This window comes from Pavona decussata, unplaced genomic scaffold (genome assembly GCF_977016875.1).
Source record: "Pavona decussata unplaced genomic scaffold, jaPavDecu1.1 SCAFFOLD_38, whole genome shotgun sequence".
Lineage (NCBI taxonomy): Eukaryota > Metazoa > Cnidaria > Anthozoa > Scleractinia > Agariciidae > Pavona > Pavona decussata.
The window spans coordinates 4,266,884-4,285,702 of record NW_028145460.1 but is presented as its reverse complement, the minus strand read 5'-3'; the positions used below and the strand labels follow the sequence as shown (position 1 = coordinate 4,285,702).

Genomic DNA, 18,819 nt, shown 5'->3' with positions numbered 1-18,819 from the left:
ACCCACCTACGTTTATTTCCAGCCTCTGGAGCTCGTTCTACTGGTCTCTCTGTGGAGCTGGTAGTGGTTATCACTATTGCAAGTGCTGCCTTCATTGCTGTGTTGATAGTGGTCGTGGTGTGGCTGGTAAGAAGACACAGTGAGCGACCTAAACCTAGCAATCTTGGTGGTATCGACTCATTACTGAAGTACACTTCGTTGGTAGGTATTTTCTCTGACAATCTGGGAACCGTAACAGTTTTTACAGCTGGTTTTGGCGAAACTGACCCATTTACTGCACTCTGAATCAAACAAAAAGTCAATTAATGCTAATAACTGTTTATTCACAACTTGTAAGGAAGAGTGAAATGGAGATAAAAGATGTTATCCCGTTCTAATTTGTCTCCTTCCTTACAAGAATAAAAACATAAGCAAATAATACATTTAATGTTGACTAAGACTTAAAAGAGTGACTGGAGTGACTGACTTATTCAAGAGCTGGATCCCATAATAGAGGACGCTTCCGGTACTACAGGCTGCCGGGAGCCGCATATATCTTTCGTCGAATTGGGTTAATGTCCCAAACTTGGACACAAACGTTGTTTAAATGTTCAAGTTTTCATGAGAATCAACTAGACAAACTTCCAATGAAATTTGCCACAAAAATGGGATGAAATTTAACACCAGCGCAGGACCATGTTATGTCTTTGATATGCTGCTCACAATAGTTGGAGAAGCAATGGACTCAACATAGGGCGTGTTACCGATCACTTCCAGCACGTTTGTGTTGAACGCCATCGGTTGACCTGAACAGCAAACTGCGTCGCTGCGTCTTGATCTTAAACCGATGTTTCAAATCCAGCTTATTTGTAAATTTTAATTCATTTAATCTTATTAGTAAATCAGTAACTTTTCTTTACTTATAAGTACGTAGTCTTGTGGGTTGTTTCACCTTAGGTATGTCCTTTTTGCTTCATAGCTTATATCAGCGGTCAATTTTTATTATCATTTGATGCATTTTTCCTTCCTTTTCATTGGCCGAGAGCAAAGCACGTGACCTGCAAATAACTGCCTACAAAGCCTACAAAAATAAATGGTCTGCTCATGCGCAATAGTGTCCATCTGTGTTTTGCTGCAAACAACATTCTGCTCACGCGTAATTGAAACCACGTTCTTGTGTGAAAATGGCAGATCGCTTCCCTGAGCTGTCAGAGGGTGATTTAACAACTTAAGTTGAAAAACAAACTCGGTGATCGAATGAGAAAAAAATTATTGAACTCGGTTATCGCAAAATATCGTGATTTATCAGTGTCTCGCAGAGCAATTATTTGCCTTAGCCTTCGGCTTTTGCGAATAATTGATCTGCTCGCCACTAACAAATCACGATATTTTGCTCAACCTCGTCCAATAATTGTTAATTATCATCTTCATTATTAGGATAACAACAGTCGGGAACAGATAATGATGCAACTCAGGTCGAACTCCAGTCTTCGGGAAAATTCTCTGGGGAGAGGACGAAAGTACGAACATCACTTCAGTATTGATGGACTAGAAAACCCTTGGAAAGAACAGGTTTGTCACGTGATTGATCACGTGTTTTATTGGGCACTTCGTCCCGTGTCTTATCACGTGCCTTCAATGATCACATAACTCATCACCTGATTCGCCACACACTTTATTACGTGCTTAATCATGTGCTTTATTAAGATCACAAACATTTCTTGGACCTACACGCTATGGCGGATTGGCATAGATTCACGACTCGAGTGAAGAAATCTGTAATTGCCCTCTTTCATTCGGTACTTTTACTTATATACTTTCTTATTTTCTTTTATTGTAAGATATTCTTTTTTATCACATCCCAGGATTAAAAGGCCAATGCCTCTTGTATTAGTATCACTATGAATAGCCAAAAATATACATGTATCGCTGGAATGGTGTAGTTTTGTTAACAATTACTCTATTAGTGCGCACAAAATGGTATTAGTCGGCTTTGGCTGCAGATATTTAAGATGGAAATGAGTGCAGCTTGAAAACAATTGGCCCGAGGTTTTTCCCATCTGTTCTGGAATAATCGCTGAGAAATGTTTATGCTTTGTTCCTCCTTCGACAAATCACGTGATCTTATCTTCTTGGTGGTTTTAGAGCAATTTCATGTTTAATTGAAGTTATCTTTTGAAATATTTTGCGCAGTTTTGACCATACACAGCAAATTCTAAATTTTAGTTTAAGAAGAAGAAATAACATTCAAGTGTGCTTAAAATTTGATATGACTTTCGCTTTTAAATTTCCCGGGCGCGGCCATCTTGGATTTCATGACGTCATTGCGTTGCCGCTATTGTTCTCTATTGTTTCACACAAAAGAACTTCTGTTTACTAACAGTAGCGGCAATTTAGAATTCAGACACTATTTCCAACAATTTACCGTCCATTTGTTTTCGGAGAAGAGGTTCCCTTTAAATGGAATGTGCCAATTTGAAGGATAAGTTCTATGCTCGTCCTTTGAATTTCTTCAAAATAGCGCGCTCCAGCTTCGGAATGATTATTTTTCGTGGTTTGATAACACCATCTCTTCAAATTAATGCATTCGATTTACATTTCTGGTAAATAGAAAGCATTCTGAGTAACTAACAAATATTCGCTGATAGCTCGTTCTAAAAGCGAGGGGAAGAAGACTTGGGGACGCCCTAACCCGAACGCCTGGAACGTTGAATAAGGATATCCCAGTTCCCAACAAAAAGGCATTTTACATAGTCACTGTAGAGAATTTGAACCTGGATTTTTGACACCAACAATGACCTAGGCTGTCCTAACTAGTTTCGCAATCCAAAATTTTGAACCTTGTAACCGAACTAAACACAACGAGTTCGAAAAGTTCATTCGACAATGGCGGCAAAGGCCTCGAAAACATTACGCAACTATGTTCTTTGACTAGTGTTCACATGTTCCATACGTGACAATGTTGTCACGGGGGTGGGGTCCATGGGGTTTCCATGCAGTCACTGAAACCTTACCTGGTCGCCCTTGTGTTTGTCATTTCTCTATATGTAGGACCTGGTAGCTGAATCGTCTAGTGACCCACTTACTACAGTGAACCACAGAGACTTCGAACCAGGCTCCTCGCGCTCGGATAACTCAGTGGACCCTGGCTACGAGGAGACGGTCCTCAAAGAAGCAGCGAAAGAAATGAATGAGCTTGATGTAGCAATGAAGGAGGTTCGCATCGCATAGTTTCTCGTATACTAGGCATAACTAACTTGTTAAAATTCTGCTAATGCTTTTGCTATTGGCGACAAAGTCGTTGTTTACCTTTTAACAAACAGAAGAACAAAGACAATCTTTTTACTTTTTTCTACTTTCTACTTTTCATTGAAAATGAGCTTGAAAACAATTGGCCCGGAGTTTTTTCCATCTGTTCTGGAATAATCGCTGAGAAATGATTATACTTCTTCTACTTTCTATTTTTAATTTTTCTGACATCGAAAACACCTGGGTCCAGTTGTTCGAAACCCGATTGAGCTAATCCTGGATTAACGTGAACTTTGATTCGAGTTTAATACCTATTCAATAAAGATTCGTCCAAAAGATTTTTGTCCTTCAGTATTGACTTAGACTTCTGTTTACCTTTAGCTTGACATCAGCCTTTAAACCGATTTTTTAAGAAGCGTGATGAAGACCTTCATTAACTTCTAATCGTGGATTAGCGTTAATCAGCTTTCGAACAACCCGGCCCTGATCTGGAAAGGTTTACACTGCGTGAGTGGTTCGGGGTAAAAAGAGAGTGATCCAGAATGAGATAAAACAATCTAGACCAATCCAACAACCAATCATTTTGCACTATTCAATTTAGGCCTTATTTATACTCAGCACTTGTTACTTGTTTGCTTCCTCGCATCAGGTTTCGAGCGGCCAACAAGGCAAGAGAAAGCGCCTTGATAGCTGTAACTGCCCTTGAATCGCTCTTTTATCGGGTTATGTTTTGTTTTAACCAGAGATCTACGATAAGTGCAAAGAAAAATCTCTGGTTGCGCTTCAGTTAGATTTACTATGGACACTAGGCCATCTCCGAGTTGCTTTGAACCTCATAATGAAAGCGAGGCTATCTGCATAGTCTTATTATGAAAATTAGTTTTCATTCATATGCAAACAAAACTGATCTTCACATGAAAAGCTTTGCACTTAGCCCCGCTGTTGTAATGAGGTTTAAAGCAACTCATAAATGGCCTATTGTTTACCTTTAATAATTCTTAAAATTTTTTGAAAGCCTGGCCTTGATGGGTAATGTTTTCTCGTTATCGTGCAGAGAATTAACAGTGGGGAGCCCTTAGGTCAGCAGTACTCTCTTCAAGAGGATAACCTCGTTCACATGTCGAGGTTGTCTCATAGCCAGTCCTCGCTTATTGATGAAAACACGAGTAACAAGAAATCAAAGAAAAAACGGAAGGAAAATGAAGAACCCGTCAGCGGTAAGTTACCATGCCAACCACGCTGACCCACACAGCAGTCAAAGTAAAGCAAGACATACAGTGGCAGAATAAGGGCGCGTTCTTTTCGGACTGTTCCCGGATGAGAAATACGCGGAATAGACCAGTATCGTGTTTTTTATGACCGTTTTTTTCTTTTTCGGAAAGTACACAATAGCATTCTGTTCATTGTCCTCCCGACAGCAGAATGAACGCAAGAAACAGAATGCAGTTACTCAGAATACTCAGAATAAACGTTCTTTTGGAAAGTTTTTGGCGGGTCAATTGTGCGCGACCCACCAGGGATCTCCTCCACGAGCTCTTGAATTCTAGCGACATCTTTTCGTTTCGCAAATCCCTGAAATGTCAGAAAGATAAATAAGTCTTCGTCTTCATCTTCCCTTGCGTTTTCTGTACATGTTGCAGTCATGCTGCGAAAATAACCTCAAACTTACCGCGAGAGACAGTTGAACTTAATGTATTAGTATCAGTAAGTGGTGATCTGCCATCGCGCGTACGTTTAACCTCTGAAAATCAGCAACCACTTCTCCCTAGAATATTTTCGACGTCCATTCCTAGTATTTTCTTTTAAGAGAGGGTTCCGCCACTCCCTTGGGCTGGGCGTGAGCGTGGGCTCATTTCCCGAACAGCGGCTCGTAATCGAGGATATCCTGAGATAGCCGTAAAGCCTGGTTTACACGTACGACGCAAGCATAAGCATAAACACAAGCATAAGCACAAGAAACCTACGTGTAAACCGGTGCGACGCAAGCATAAGCGCCTTGTGCTTGCGCTTGTGCTTATGCTTGCGTCGTCCCGGTTTACACGTACGACGCAAGCACAAGCACAAGAGAATGGAACGATTTCCATTCTCTTGTGCTTGTGCTTGTGCTTGCGTCGTTGCGTCGTACGTGTAAACCGGGACGACGCAAGCATAAGCACAAGCGCAAGGAAATAAAACTGAAAAACAATGACAAGTTGTCAGCGTACATTCTAGTTACTCATGCGTTGCCATTTGCAAAATGGCGGCAGCAAATTTTTATGCTTCTGCGCTTGCGTATGTCACCTTATGCTTATGCTTATCACACGTGTAAACATCCTTGTGCTTATGCTTGTGCTTATGCTTATGCTTTCGTCGTACGTGTAAACCAGGCTTAAATGTCGTACCTTTTCCATTCATTGCTAAATGTACAATACTTTTTTCTTTTCACAATACAGAAGGAACCATCATATGGGATTATTATTATGGAGTGTCTACATCTACTGAAAATGAAGAAGCACCCGAGGATACTAAGGTACGAAATGAAAATGCCAGCATAATTATGAAGAACTATTCTAACATTTATTTGTTGCGGTATGTCACAGGTTACCCCGCTAGCAGAGGTTTCTTTCGGGCAAGTCTTTTTGCATGTGCGAAGTCGTTTGCGTCTCTCTCTAGTATTTCGCGTCGACTACGCGAAATACTAGAGAGAGACGCAAACGGCTTCGTACATGCTAAAAGCCTTACCAGAAAGAAGCCTCTACTAGCAGGGTAGTCACGGGTTAGCCTTGAAGGTTTGTCGATTGAATTTATTCATCCATCCATTCACCGTTCTGTTTTTCCTTCCTTTTAACTGGCCATAGACCCTATGCAAACATGGCTGATATTTTAATATTCCTTTGTTTGCATTCAAATTAGCCTAAGTAACCTCGTTCTTGAGTTAAAAAATCAAAAGAATATTTCACTGTGAACGAGGCTTGTGAGGCTAATGTGAATGCAGACAAAATAATATCAAAAGTCAGCCACTTTTGCATAGGGTTTATTCTCTTATTCCTTCGTTGTTTCGTCCGTCCACACATTCGTCTGTCCGTCTATTCGTTCGTTTGTTTGTTCATGCACTTATTCCCTCATTGACGGTAATCTTTAAAATGAGGATGCCAACATCACAAAAGTGGTTTACAGAAGGGTCCTCTAAAAATTAAATTACCAAGAACGAAAAAAAACCTAATTATAGAAACAAGAGATGAAAAAATATATATACAAGAGTTATTAGTAGAACTAAAAATCGTAAAGAATATTCCATTCAATCTTTCGTTCGTTCATTTTTTTATTAATTTGTCCGTGTTTATAACCTTCAGCTGATCGATTACGTTTTGTCTGTTTGAACTTAAAAGAAAGGTTAAAAAATTTTGTCGGCTTGCCGATATTTTTCATTTAATTTATCGCCAAATTCCATGAAAGAAATTAATAACGAGGTAGTAATTCAAACTCGAGACCAAAAGTGTTACAAGCCTTTACCTTCCCAGTGTTTTGTAATGATTATTGTTTATGTTTCAGCTCTAAACCACACACGCAGGGAGTTAAACTAGTGGATTAACGTAATTATGAAACTTAAACCCGATTAACGTAAACTTCTTTTAGTCATTAAATAATAAACCAACCGCAATATTTAAACAAAATTTAGAATTTAAAGAACATCGTCGATTTGAGATTTTATGCGTCGGCTTAAAGTGCTTATTAAATTGATTTTTGTTCTAAAATAATTTGTTAAACTTTTATTAAAAGCTCTTTCTTTAACTTTTAAATTTAATATATTATGTGATCTAATTTAAAAATTTTATTTTCCACTTCCTTCACACCATAAAAAAGTTATAGTGTTAAATGTAATTTCGAGAAAAAACAGGAAGGAATTTTTTTCAGTAAAGTAAAAATATTGTTACTGTGTAACTATAAATTTAAAATTTTAATTTTGTAGCAATGACTTAAACCTTTGGTGAACTATAAATTAAACAAATACTTACTGTAATAAAATAAAAAAAACTATCTTTGAAACTTCATCAAATTAATAAACTGAAATAAATCTTAAACTACTTAAGTGATTTTTTTTTATTTATGTGATAAATATAAGAGATCAATAAAATGATCATAAAACGTTCAAAATAAACTTTATTTCTTCGGTTAAAGTAGAACCAGTTTGCAATAAAAGCTCGTGCGGGCCCATCTTCTCAAAAGTACCTTCCGTTGGGTGAACTAGAAAAATAAGAGAAAAAAGGGGGGACTGGGAAGAGGAGAGGGTCAGTCCCCCCTCTTTTCTCTCACTTTTTCGCCGCCACCTCTCCCTTCCCGGTTACGCCTGCTACGCAAGCTAGTTTTGTCATCAAACATGTGACCAGCTCCTAGCTGACCTGGCAGCTCAGCTGGTTAGAGCGCTTTTGGTCTAAATCCCGCCGAGGTCAAAGATTTTTTTTTTATCTCGGCAATTAAACCCAATATCCTTGACAGGGATAGCAAGTCCGGGGAATTGAAGGACACTCTAATAAAATGATTTTTAAATTCCATTTCTATCGCATTTAATGGGCGTTACATAGCCTGAACCCAGCACCATTCCGCTCTTAAAAGTTAAGACTTTGTTCCGAATCGATTATCGTGTCGCTACGATCGTAGTGTGAACAGGTAAGTTTACTAGATCGGCATACCACACAAATTACTTTAACGGATCTGTTCCGACATGCAGCCTATCCAATAGGGTGTTCATGAAGAACTGTGGACTTCATTGTCCAGTTTTTGTTCATATTAATTTATTCTCAATCAATTTGTGTGCCAGTCCAAAATCGATCCGATACAGAGTGAGCATAACTAAATAAACACAAATGATTATCAAAAACGAGCACCTGTGGTGAATCCTGTCTCCTGGATGAAAAACAAACTTGGCTCAGCTGAGGCAAACATTCAGGGAGGGATGTTAAGCACCTCATGTAAATTAGTAAAGATCTTCGAAAAGAACAAATGTTCTACATAATATAAAGTCTGGTTCGCCCCAATGAAATAAGCACAGGCATAAGAAAATTGTGTGTGAACTAGCTTTCTTGTGCTTTTGCTAATCTCGCATCGGTTCACACTTGTGACAAGCACAAGCGTCCCTGACATGTGCGCAAGCATAAAGCCTGGTTTTTACTAGACATAAGCAGAATCAGAAGCACAAACCCCTCTTAACCAAGTTAGAACACCCGCGACATAAGCATAAGCATAAACACAAGAAGAACGAACACGTACGTTCTTGTGCTTATGCTTATGTCGCAGTTTTCAGTAATGTGAACGGGAGCGACATAAGCACAAGCACAAGGCAGTTAACCGTTTCGTGTGCCATCTTGCTTAACATCGAGGGGAGCTGCTATTGAGAATTTCGTCAAGAAAGAGTTTTCTGCGCGTACGTCTGTCCTTATGCTTATGTACTTAGTGTTCTCACTTGCTTATGTTTATGCTTATGTCCTAGTGAAAATCAGAAGAGAGTGCAGTTTCTTTTGTTGTTCTGCTGCTAATCTCACACAAGTTCACACATAATTTTTTATGCTTATTCTTGTGCTTATGCTTATACTTCTCGCTGGAAGTCTCTAAGTCTGGAATTCAGACGTGGATGGTGTCTCCGGTCTTATTGCTCTATTAACCATTGAGTCAAATTCAATAAACTCTGAACTTCGTTGTAGTCACGTGGTCAGATACGTAAGGCGCGCCAACTGGCAGAGGAGATGATCCAGCGGTTAGCAAGTGGAGACGTTAAGAAGGAGTACCAAGGCTTGGCTGCTGAGCGGACAGAAGGATCCAGGCTGTGTGCAAGGTAAGCAAGGATCGTGTGGTGCTGTCTAAATTTTTATACCCCTGACTTCGCCATAAGTGTTAACTACTGAAAAGCAAAGAAAAGAAATAGATAAAAGAAAAAAAAAATAAACATAAATAAAAATTGACTTTCTTTTCGACACAAGTTGCATGAAAATTGTTAAGCGACCATAAGGGACTGTGAAATGACCAAATCGTGGGATCTGTGGATATAAAGAAGAGGGAAAGAAAATTATCCAATTGAACGACAAAATGAATACATACAAAAGCTCCGATCCCTCCCCCCCCCCCCCCCTCCCCTCCCCACCATCCTTACCACCTCCCGGGGATCTCCAAATGGAATTCCTAGTTTCGGATCTCGAAGTCTCTCGTAGTGGCTTAAATTCCCTGGTTTCTTTTTGTAAACGTATATTAACCATTTAGCCTCTAATATCAAAGAACAAATTCTCCTATCCAGTCCCCATACTTTTCTTATAAAAGTATTGGGGAGAAGTTATTAAAATATGAAAAAAATTCACCTTGGGTGATCAAATTCTTAATTCTCATGACCTCAGGGTGTGAATAAGCATTGATATTACCAGGAGAAATTTGATGCTGATCACTGTTAGGGTTTAAAGGGTTAAGGTGTTAAGATATGGTATCGAGCGATGCTTACAGACATACGTTTTCCTTTTTCCAGTGACCCAGCGAATCAGCGTAAAAACCGCTACAAAAATATTCTGCCTTTTGATCATTCGCGAGTGAAGCTCATAGAGGTCAACGAAGGACAAGATGGTGCAGACTACATCAACGCAAACTTCCTGGATGGGTTTAAACAGAAAGGCGCTTACATTGCAACCCAGGTAGGTTTTGGTCTACCTGGAAGGGGGGGAGGGGGGGGGGGCGGGATTGGATACACTTCAGTCAAGCCTCCGCTCTCCAACTTCCCTAATGAGAATCTAAAAAATCAAAACGGGAAAATTCCTTATTTTCAAATCTGCGCATACTTAAATTGGGCTCTTTCGAAATATTAAAATTCAGCTTGAATGCGAGGTCCAGAGGACACAAACAACAGAAATAAACATGGTTATTCAGTTTCCTTTGTTTGTGCCATCTAAGCCTCATTGTAAAGTTGAATTTTAATATATCGAAAGAAGCCTATTTTAGTTTGAGTATTCCTCCACACCGTACGGAAAAAAAGGCGGCTATTCATTTTACCACAATACCTTGCGAACCTAACACAGCCAATAGGCACATAGAAAGCTATTCATTTTTTTTTTTACGAAATTCGTCCCTGCGCTTTAACAACATTGTATATGCTGGGTTTGAAGGTTTAGAACTTTACTGTGCGTTTTTATGAGCGTTTTTAGGGCTTGCTTCCAGTAAGCATTATGGGTAAATTACCAGTCGCCATTTTTTTCGGTACTGTGGATTGTACTGACACCCCACCTTCCTGGGATCTACCATTCAGATTGATTCAGGTTGTCTCTCATTAAACCCGCTGTAATTGGCCATTGTTACTCGGTGATACAAATAGGCCATTTCCGAATTGCTTTGAATCTTATTTTTAAAGCGAGGCTAAGTGCAAAGTTCTTATTACGAAAATTAGTTTTCATTCAAATGCAAACAAAACTAATTTTCATATGAAAAGATTTGCACTTAGCCTCGCTTTCATAATGAGGTTTACGACAACTCGGAAATGGCCTATTTGACGACTTTGTTTTGATTCTACATTGCGTGTCGAATCTAACCAACTCATTTGCGCCCTTCTTAGGCTCCGCTGGACAGAACTATCGCGGACTTTTGGCAAATGATTTGGGAACAGAATGTTCATGTGATCGTTATGTTAACAAGATTGCAGGAAGGAACAAAGGTCAAGTGCGTCAAGTAAGGAAATACGGCTTGTTTCAATCCTTTCGAACCATGGCAGTTTACCTCTGCTGGGGTAATAAGCCTCTCTTTCATGGCAGCTTCTATCCTCCCTCTCTCCCTTCCTGCCCTAGACACGGTCCCCAGCAGAAAGTCCCGTTAGTTACCGGGCCCGAAAAAGCTTTATGTGCTAGACGTTCCTCAACAGAAATTCCAATTGCATTGGTTTTTCGAAGCTAAATTTCAAACTCTTTATAATTTTATAGAACAGATTGGGCAGGTTTACACTTAAAAGTACCACCAATTGATAAAGAATGGGTTTGAAAAAAATAAGTGTCGGTCGTGGTAAGTAATCACGACGTTCGAGAAACGAGGGCCTCAGTAGTCTAGTGCTGCAAAACCAGCGATGTAAGGAAGCATTTAACCTTTTAAGCCCAAGTATCAACGTGCATATTCTCCACACTCTTTTCGTTATATTTCTTATGGCACAAGTTGGGAGAGTTTGTTTAAACATCAGGGCATCGTGATCATTTCTTTTGTTCTCATCACCTGTGCGTTTGATTAAGCAGAGATATTGTGAGGAGAAATTACATTCTTGTCACTATTCATATTGGAGCTTGAAGGTTGTAGGCTGTGGTAAAGACTGCGAGTACAGCCGTGTTTCATTACTCTCGGCCGTTAGGGCAAGCGCTCCTAAACACGCAACGCAACGTCGCTCAGCGCTGCTCTTAGTACAGTGGGAAGGAGCATTGCATGACGACCCAAATAAAAGCTGCGTAGGAGACTACTAGTGGCTGAGAGTGGTGATAATCAATAGGCTGCTAAATGCAGTACTTTATTCTGTTCTTCTTTTTGAAGGTATTGGCCGGACACGGATGAAGAAGTTAAATTTGGAGACTTTGTAATCACCAGTACTTACAAACGGTAAGCTGTATTTGGAGAAACTGAAATGATCCCCTCTGTCTCTGTACGACTATCGCCGATTACTTGCACATTAGCTTATTTCCGCTTATTTCCTTGCGTCATATTGCATCTGATCATGGGACTAAGTTCAAGTATTCGAGAGTGCTCGCGCTGATTTTGATCAGAGAAATTATATTTCTATATACTGTGGGGGATTTTTGTAAAGCAGTACTTATTAGTCGTCTTCTCTTTAGGCTATTTCTTTTAATTTTGAACTCCAAAAACGTCCATTTTAATTGAAGGAGGAGATTAACTTAAGCGAGCAGTGCGAGTACCCCATATTTGCTGAAAGTTTACAGCCCATCGAGCGACCGATGGAACAATGAGACCACCGAGCGAGTGACATTTTCGTTCATTACGATAGCTCATTCATTGCGCATGTGCAATTCACGGGTTAACAATCGAAGCAAATCATTGAGCCAAGCTGGCCACCGCTAGCTTTGTGAGGGCCTACGATTAACTAGTCTCCTTCATAGCTGTCGTTTGGGCTCGTCACGCAGTGCGCTGCGTGACGGACCCAAACGACGGCTGCGAAGGAGACCAACGATTAACATGTTTCTTCTGAGTTAAGTGTAGAAAGAGATGTAGTAACATGCAATGACTGGTTTCTTTTTTCTTTTCTTTTCTTTCACAGAAAACTAGACAGTCGAGTGGTGCGTCGATTTATGCTTGAAAATACCGGAAGTGACGAATGTCGAGAGGTGACCTACTTTCAGTTCACTGCTTGGCCGGACTTTGGTATCCCGTCATCCCCAGCGGACTTTCTTGAACTCTACTATGAGATAATGCGAGATTTCAATTCACTTCCGGTCTCTGGTACCCCCATGCTGGTGCACTGCAGTGCGGGGGTGGGGAGGTCCGGGGCTTTTTGCGCCATCACCAATTGTCTGCAGTCGTTTAGATCCACGGGCAAGATAGACGTTCTTGAAACTGTCCGGAACTTGCGAAAAGAGCGCCCAGGAATGGTGCAAACCTTAGAGCAGTACGTGTTTTGTTACAGATGTCTCGTTCTCGCCCTGTTGTACCAGATGAAGTTAAGGAAGCTCAAAGGAACCTCCCTGATGAGTCAGTCTGCGTTGTCTTCCAGTGGAGTGTGGACATCAGCTGAAAGATCTCCAAGTCCCCATGAGACTAGCGACAGAAGTGTCATCACACAGTCGAGGCTTGAGAGCCCAACCTCCGAAAGAAGTCAGAAATCAGCGACGTCACAGAATGCACCGCCTTATTCATACAGCCAGCAAATTCTCCCTCCTGTGGGAGCGGCTAGTATCGCCTCGTCGGGGGTCAATTCAAAACCCGAGGGAGATGGCTTGCCTACAGTGGTTGTCCATTCAACTCCCAAGAAATTCGTTACTAAGGGAGAGTCTCCTCTTACGAGATTACAAGCGAGCGAAGACGAAGGAGATTATTCCGGAAGAGATTCCAACGGGGAGCATCGAAATTTGGAAGTACCCACGGGGGCCGCTGGTCGCAGAAAAACAACAGGCAATATCAGACGGCGTCCTAATCTTGGAGAACCACCACCCCCACCTCCTCCTCCCCCTCCCCTACCCCCAAAGTCCATATTACCTGGCATAAATGATACCAGTGATGGTGACTCATTACCTGAACTACCGGAAGTTGATTATAACGCTTTCGACTTCTTTGAGGACAATGAAGAACGTTACTCTCCTCCCCTCCCTCCTCCCCCTGAGGAGTGTTTTGCTCCTGTTGAGGAAGAGCAACCGGCAGGCCAGTTCGATTCCTCAGCTTGAAATGAACAGTCGTGTCTAGAGTGTTTTACAGGAACAATATTGGAGTTTTCTCCAAGAAGATAGTGAATTCAATTTGTGTAATCTGATGATGGTTGACATAGTAATATTAAAGGGGAAGTATCGCGAAAATTTTATGTCATTTGAAAACCCAAAAATGTTTGTCTGACAACAGATACAAAAAATAATCGTCTATTTTTGTTATAAATTATCACCCCAGAGCAATAAAACTGTCAATTAGTGCCTCTGGCCAGAGACAGAGTAGGCCGATATGGATTGAAACTTGAAAAATGTTAGGCTAATGTTTTTTAAGTTCTCTCATTTTTGTTTTTAGAATGCGCTAGAACAGAGTACGAGTTGTTCCTTTCAAGAATTGAGTTTATTTCTCTCCTCTCATTGCTCTAGAGTTATTTTGTAGTAAAGTGAAGGTGTTATGTCACCATTTTTAACAAAAGAGGTCAAAAACCCCGTGATACTTCCCCTTTAAGATTAATTAACGGCTATTGTTTCCATGCCAGTGCACTTGGTTTCCAAGTTTGAAAGCTTTCATTTTGCTAAAGCAAGAAATAATTTAACGATTAATATAATTTAAAGGAAACGTCTTTGCCGTGAAACTTAAGAGACACTTTTATCAATTTTTTAGCGTCCGTTGACGTAGATCACAGCAAACACGACCAGTGAACGGTATATGTGCAAATGTTCCTGTGCTTATTTAAGTTTTTAGCGAATGCCCTTTCTAGGAGTTTGTGTTTTCGCTTAAGTTAAAAAATAATCCTATATTTGCGTTAATTTTACTTACCTTTTTATAAACCTATATTCGTTCAAACTGAGAATTATTTTATGGCAATAATTTTATATTAGGTGTTTTTCGCGTAGTAACTGCATTTTTCATAATTTTTTTTATCATCATTTGTACAGTGTTAGAAAATGAATATAAACCCCTTGTATCTCACTGCTGAGCTAATTTTAATGCACTTTACAGTTTATCAACTAGTGGTATTTAAATAATAATGAATATTTGATTATTTTAATAAATTGTTGGAAGAAGTTTACATTTTTAATCGAAGCTATTAAATAATGAACAAAGCGTGACTGAAAAGAAGGGTCAACAAATGTCATAAACATTTAAAAAGCGTTACTGTACATATACTATTATATATTTTGTCAAACAAAATTTGCCCATTAAGTCAATTATATTTTTCTTAACTATTCATAGCAAGTCGTAGCTTGAAAACGTGTAAAGTATTTGTAAATGTTGTAGATTTTTGTTGTATTTAATAAAAGGAAAACATGCACCTGATCACGTCACTGAGTATGTACTATAAGTCACGATAAAAGAACTCTCTCGTCCCCAGGGCATTCTGGGAGTGTCGCAGAACTTAGGGAGACGTCCGGCAGATCTTTTCGGGTTTCTTGACAAATATGTAAAGTAAAATAAATTTATTTATACATGGTTAGATTTAAAGCTAGAAGCTTGTGGGGCCGTGTAATCAAACAAATAGTTTAAACAGAACAGAAACTCTTTTAAAGCCCAACTGGCAGGGAGGCTCAAACAAATCCAAACTAGTGGTCAGAGAGGGGACTGGAACCTGGGGTCTCCAGATTACAAGTCCTTGCCTCTAACCACTCGACCTCGTCGCTTCCTGTTCGGTTGCTCGTCAAAAGACATTTTCTTGCTTGAATATGAGGTTATCTGCTACAGGTTGATTGCATCGCCGCCGTGTTGGTGCCAAAACAAAAGAAAATTTGCTCACATAGTTTGCATAAAAATGGGAGTTAACTCCCAGAGGAGAAAAATCTTATTGTTCCTAACCACCAACATGGCCGCCACAACGTAACGTGCAATCAACCTATTGATGGTTTGCATGTGACGTCATGGTGGCCATGACGTCACATGCAAACTATCAGTAGAGACATTTGAAATGGTATAATTTTTATTGGGTTAATTTATAAGGAAAGTAGAGAACATTCATGTTTTTGTAGAAAATCTTATTTATGGAATCAACACAACTTCTCGTAAAAGATTGGGAAAACGTCAAACAGCAGTGGATACCTCGAATTCTTACAACAACTTCTCATGCATTCACCTGTCACGAACATGTACTCGTATGCTGTATTTCTTAAAACAGAGAAGACGTAACTTTGTCTCCAGGCGAAGCTTCGTCCGAAAACAGCGACATGTATTTCTTGCAATATGTGAAACCCTTCGGAAATACCCATGCACAGCTTTTTGTTTTACGCGCAAACTAACAGAGAGATATGTCACCTAGTCACAAGTCGACTAAATTTGAAGTTAATTACTTTTACTACTTCTACTAGTGGAAATATAAACACCTGTTCCCAGGGCCTCGTTAATGCTCTTCATAGCGACGGAGTAGGTCCTGGGGATGGGGTTGGTCTACTCCTATCCGTTTTTGTTTAACCGCTCTTTATTTGTTCAACTTGGCAAAGTATGCATCAGTTAATTCCATCAGGCTCTGATGGTTTCACAATCGAATTTTACAGATGCTTCTGGAATGCGGTCGCACTGTTTATGGTTGACAGTTTTAATTACGGCTTTGAAAATGGCCTTCTAACGATCTCTCAACGGCTAGCAATTATTTCATTGATACCAAAACAAGACAAAAACTTGCAATATTTAAAAAAATTGGAGGCCAGTCTCCCTTCTTAATAACGACTATAAAATCGCTACAAAAGCCATTGCACACAGAATGGAGAAAGTTCTCCCTAAAATTATTAATGAAAGCCAAACAGGTTACGTCCAAGGTAGGTATATTGGAGAAAGTATTAGAACGATTTCTGACATTGTCATTTACAAAAACTCATAACATCCCTGGTCTAGCTGTTTTTCTCGACTTTGAAAAAGCATTTGACTCTCATGAATGGAATTATCTCCAGAAGTGCTTAGAAGTATTCAACTTTGGCCCACAGTTACGGCAATGGATTAAAGTAATTTATAGCAATATTTCTAGTTGCGTTTTAAATAATGGGCACGCCACTAGACACTTCAATTTGGGGAGAGGAGTCAGTCAAGGTTATCCTTTATCAGGCACCTTGTTCGTCATCGGAATTGAAATCCTGGGTAATGCCATAAGAAGTTCAAAAGAAATAAAAGGTATTAAAATTGATGGAAGAAATATGTTGAAGCTCTCTCAGTACGCAGATGACACCACAGCCTTTCTTAAAGATACAGGATCTCTAAGTTTCCTATTCAGTCTACTTTCCCAGTTCGAAAGCTGCTCTGGATTAAAAATAAATCAGTCGAAATCAGAATTGTTGTGGTTAGGGTCTCTACGGCATCGAAAAGACACGTTTCAAAGTTTAAGAATGAATGAAGAACCAATCTATGCACTAGGAGTCTACTTCTCTTATGACGAAAAACTTGCAGCCAAAAAGAATTTTTTTGATCGACTAGATTCTTTAAGAAAACTCCTGAATATTTGGTAATCAAGAGATATATCAGTCCACGGCCGAATTCAGATAGTAAAATCTATGGCAATTTCGAAGCTTACTTTTGTCTGCAGTGTGTTGAGCACACCAGCCTCTTTCGCAGCTGAAGTTAACAACCTAATCTTTGACTTTATATGGAATTACAAAATCCCGAAGATTTAAAAAACCACGTTGATAAAAGACAAGAAAAAGGGAGGCCTAAATATGATAGACTTTTCTTTGTTTGATAGAGCATTAAAACTATGTTGGGTAAAACGTTTCTGCTCAGAAGGTAATCAACCGTGGAAGATCATTCCTTTACGTCTGCTCTCAAATGTAGGCAGGACACTGCTGTTTTATTGCAATTATAACGTTAAATGTTTGACTCTAAATGCAAAACTGCCCGCTTTTTATAATGAAGTAAATCTACATTGGCAACGGAAAGTAACAACGTGATTCCTAAAACAGAGAAAGACGTACTTGATCAGATTATTTGGAACAATAGTTTTATAAAAATCAATAACGTGTCCGTGTACTATGAAAGTGGGCACCAAGCTGGTGTCACTAAACTCTCGAGCCTTGTGGGTGAAAACAAAACCCGGCTTCTATCTTTTCATGAGTTCTTACAGAAATTTAAGATCAAATGCAACTTTTTGCAGTACTTTGGCCTCACTTCTACAATACTGGGAAAGTGGAAGAATTATTTAAAAGAAGAAAACCAAACTAAAACTAATACGACTAATTTACTTGCCATTGATAAGATAACTTGCAAAACAATACACAGGGTGCTGGTCGAAAAGCAGGATTCTAATCCGCCTACGGCAGAGAAAAAGCTAATGGAAATAGGATTCAGTAAGGATGAATGTCAGAAAATTTATTCTTTACCATTTGTTGCTCCAAAAGAAATAAAACTTTCAACGGTTTCAGTATAAAATAATTCACAACCTACTTTACACAAAAAATGTTCTTCACAAAATGAATAAAGTCGAGGATCCTTTCTGTCCTTATTGCACAAATGTGAAGCAAACAGTCACCCATTTATTTGTATCCTGTCCTATTGCTGTTTCCTTCTGGTCCGACTTCACTGGTTGGTACCAGTGCATTTCCAAAGGAACTCTAACTCTAGGCAGGAAAGAAATCATGTACAGCATCTTGAATAATTGGTCCTCTTGTTCAGCTCTAAACCATCTTCTTCTTATTGGTAAATACCTAATCTATTGTAAAACAATAAATAGAGTCAATTTTCTTTTTGCTGATTTTAAAGCGTTATTACATCAAAAACTTGAAACAGAAACTGAAATACATAGCATTCAGCTCAAACAAATGCAGCACTTTTTACGAAAAATGGGCCAGATTTTTAAATTGACTAATTTCAATGTTATTGTTTGTATTGTATTTTTTTATTTTCTTTCTGTGTAGCTTAATAGTTTAAATTCTTTAAATGAGATTCATTGTAAACTTTGTTACATGTAGTTAACAGTGTAGTGTATATGCCTTGTTTTCTCGCATCACTTATATTACATGTAATATTTTATACGACAGCTCTGTAATGTGTGTTTGACTGTTTAATAAAGTGATTTTAAAAAAAGGCCAGTTAATTCCAGGAATGGCCATCCCCCCCCTCTCCCCCCTCCCCCAAACCAGATATTACCCGAGCATTTTTTAACGTTGGGCACCCTACCCGGGATCGAGCATCAGTCTACCCCCGGGCATAAGACGGCCTCGTGATTTTCACCTCAGAGCATTGTCGCTCCGTAACGTTTCCGATGATAAGTTCAACAGCAGATAATAA

At 39.4% G+C, this 18,819-nt stretch overlaps 1 protein-coding gene across 1 annotated transcript in view; it reads left to right on the top strand.

Annotated features, from left to right (window-relative positions):
* LOC146483708 (uncharacterized) overlaps positions 1-14,898 on the top strand; it is a 39,321-nt gene extending 24,423 nt beyond the window's left edge. The window contains exons 10-19 of the mRNA XM_085105853.1: positions 23-201; positions 1,417-1,551; positions 3,031-3,195; positions 4,283-4,445; positions 5,661-5,737; positions 8,907-9,037; positions 9,716-9,878; positions 10,790-10,902; positions 11,743-11,808; positions 12,482-14,898. Coding sequence (XP_084961979.1) covers positions 23-201; positions 1,417-1,551; positions 3,031-3,195; positions 4,283-4,445; positions 5,661-5,737; positions 8,907-9,037; positions 9,716-9,878; positions 10,790-10,902; positions 11,743-11,808; positions 12,482-13,601 — 2,312 coding nt within the window. The 3' untranslated portion in view covers positions 13,602-14,898. The remainder of the gene's footprint in view (positions 1-22; positions 202-1,416; positions 1,552-3,030; positions 3,196-4,282; positions 4,446-5,660; positions 5,738-8,906; positions 9,038-9,715; positions 9,879-10,789; positions 10,903-11,742; positions 11,809-12,481) is intronic.
* The last annotated feature ends 3,921 nt before the right edge of the window (positions 14,899-18,819 follow it).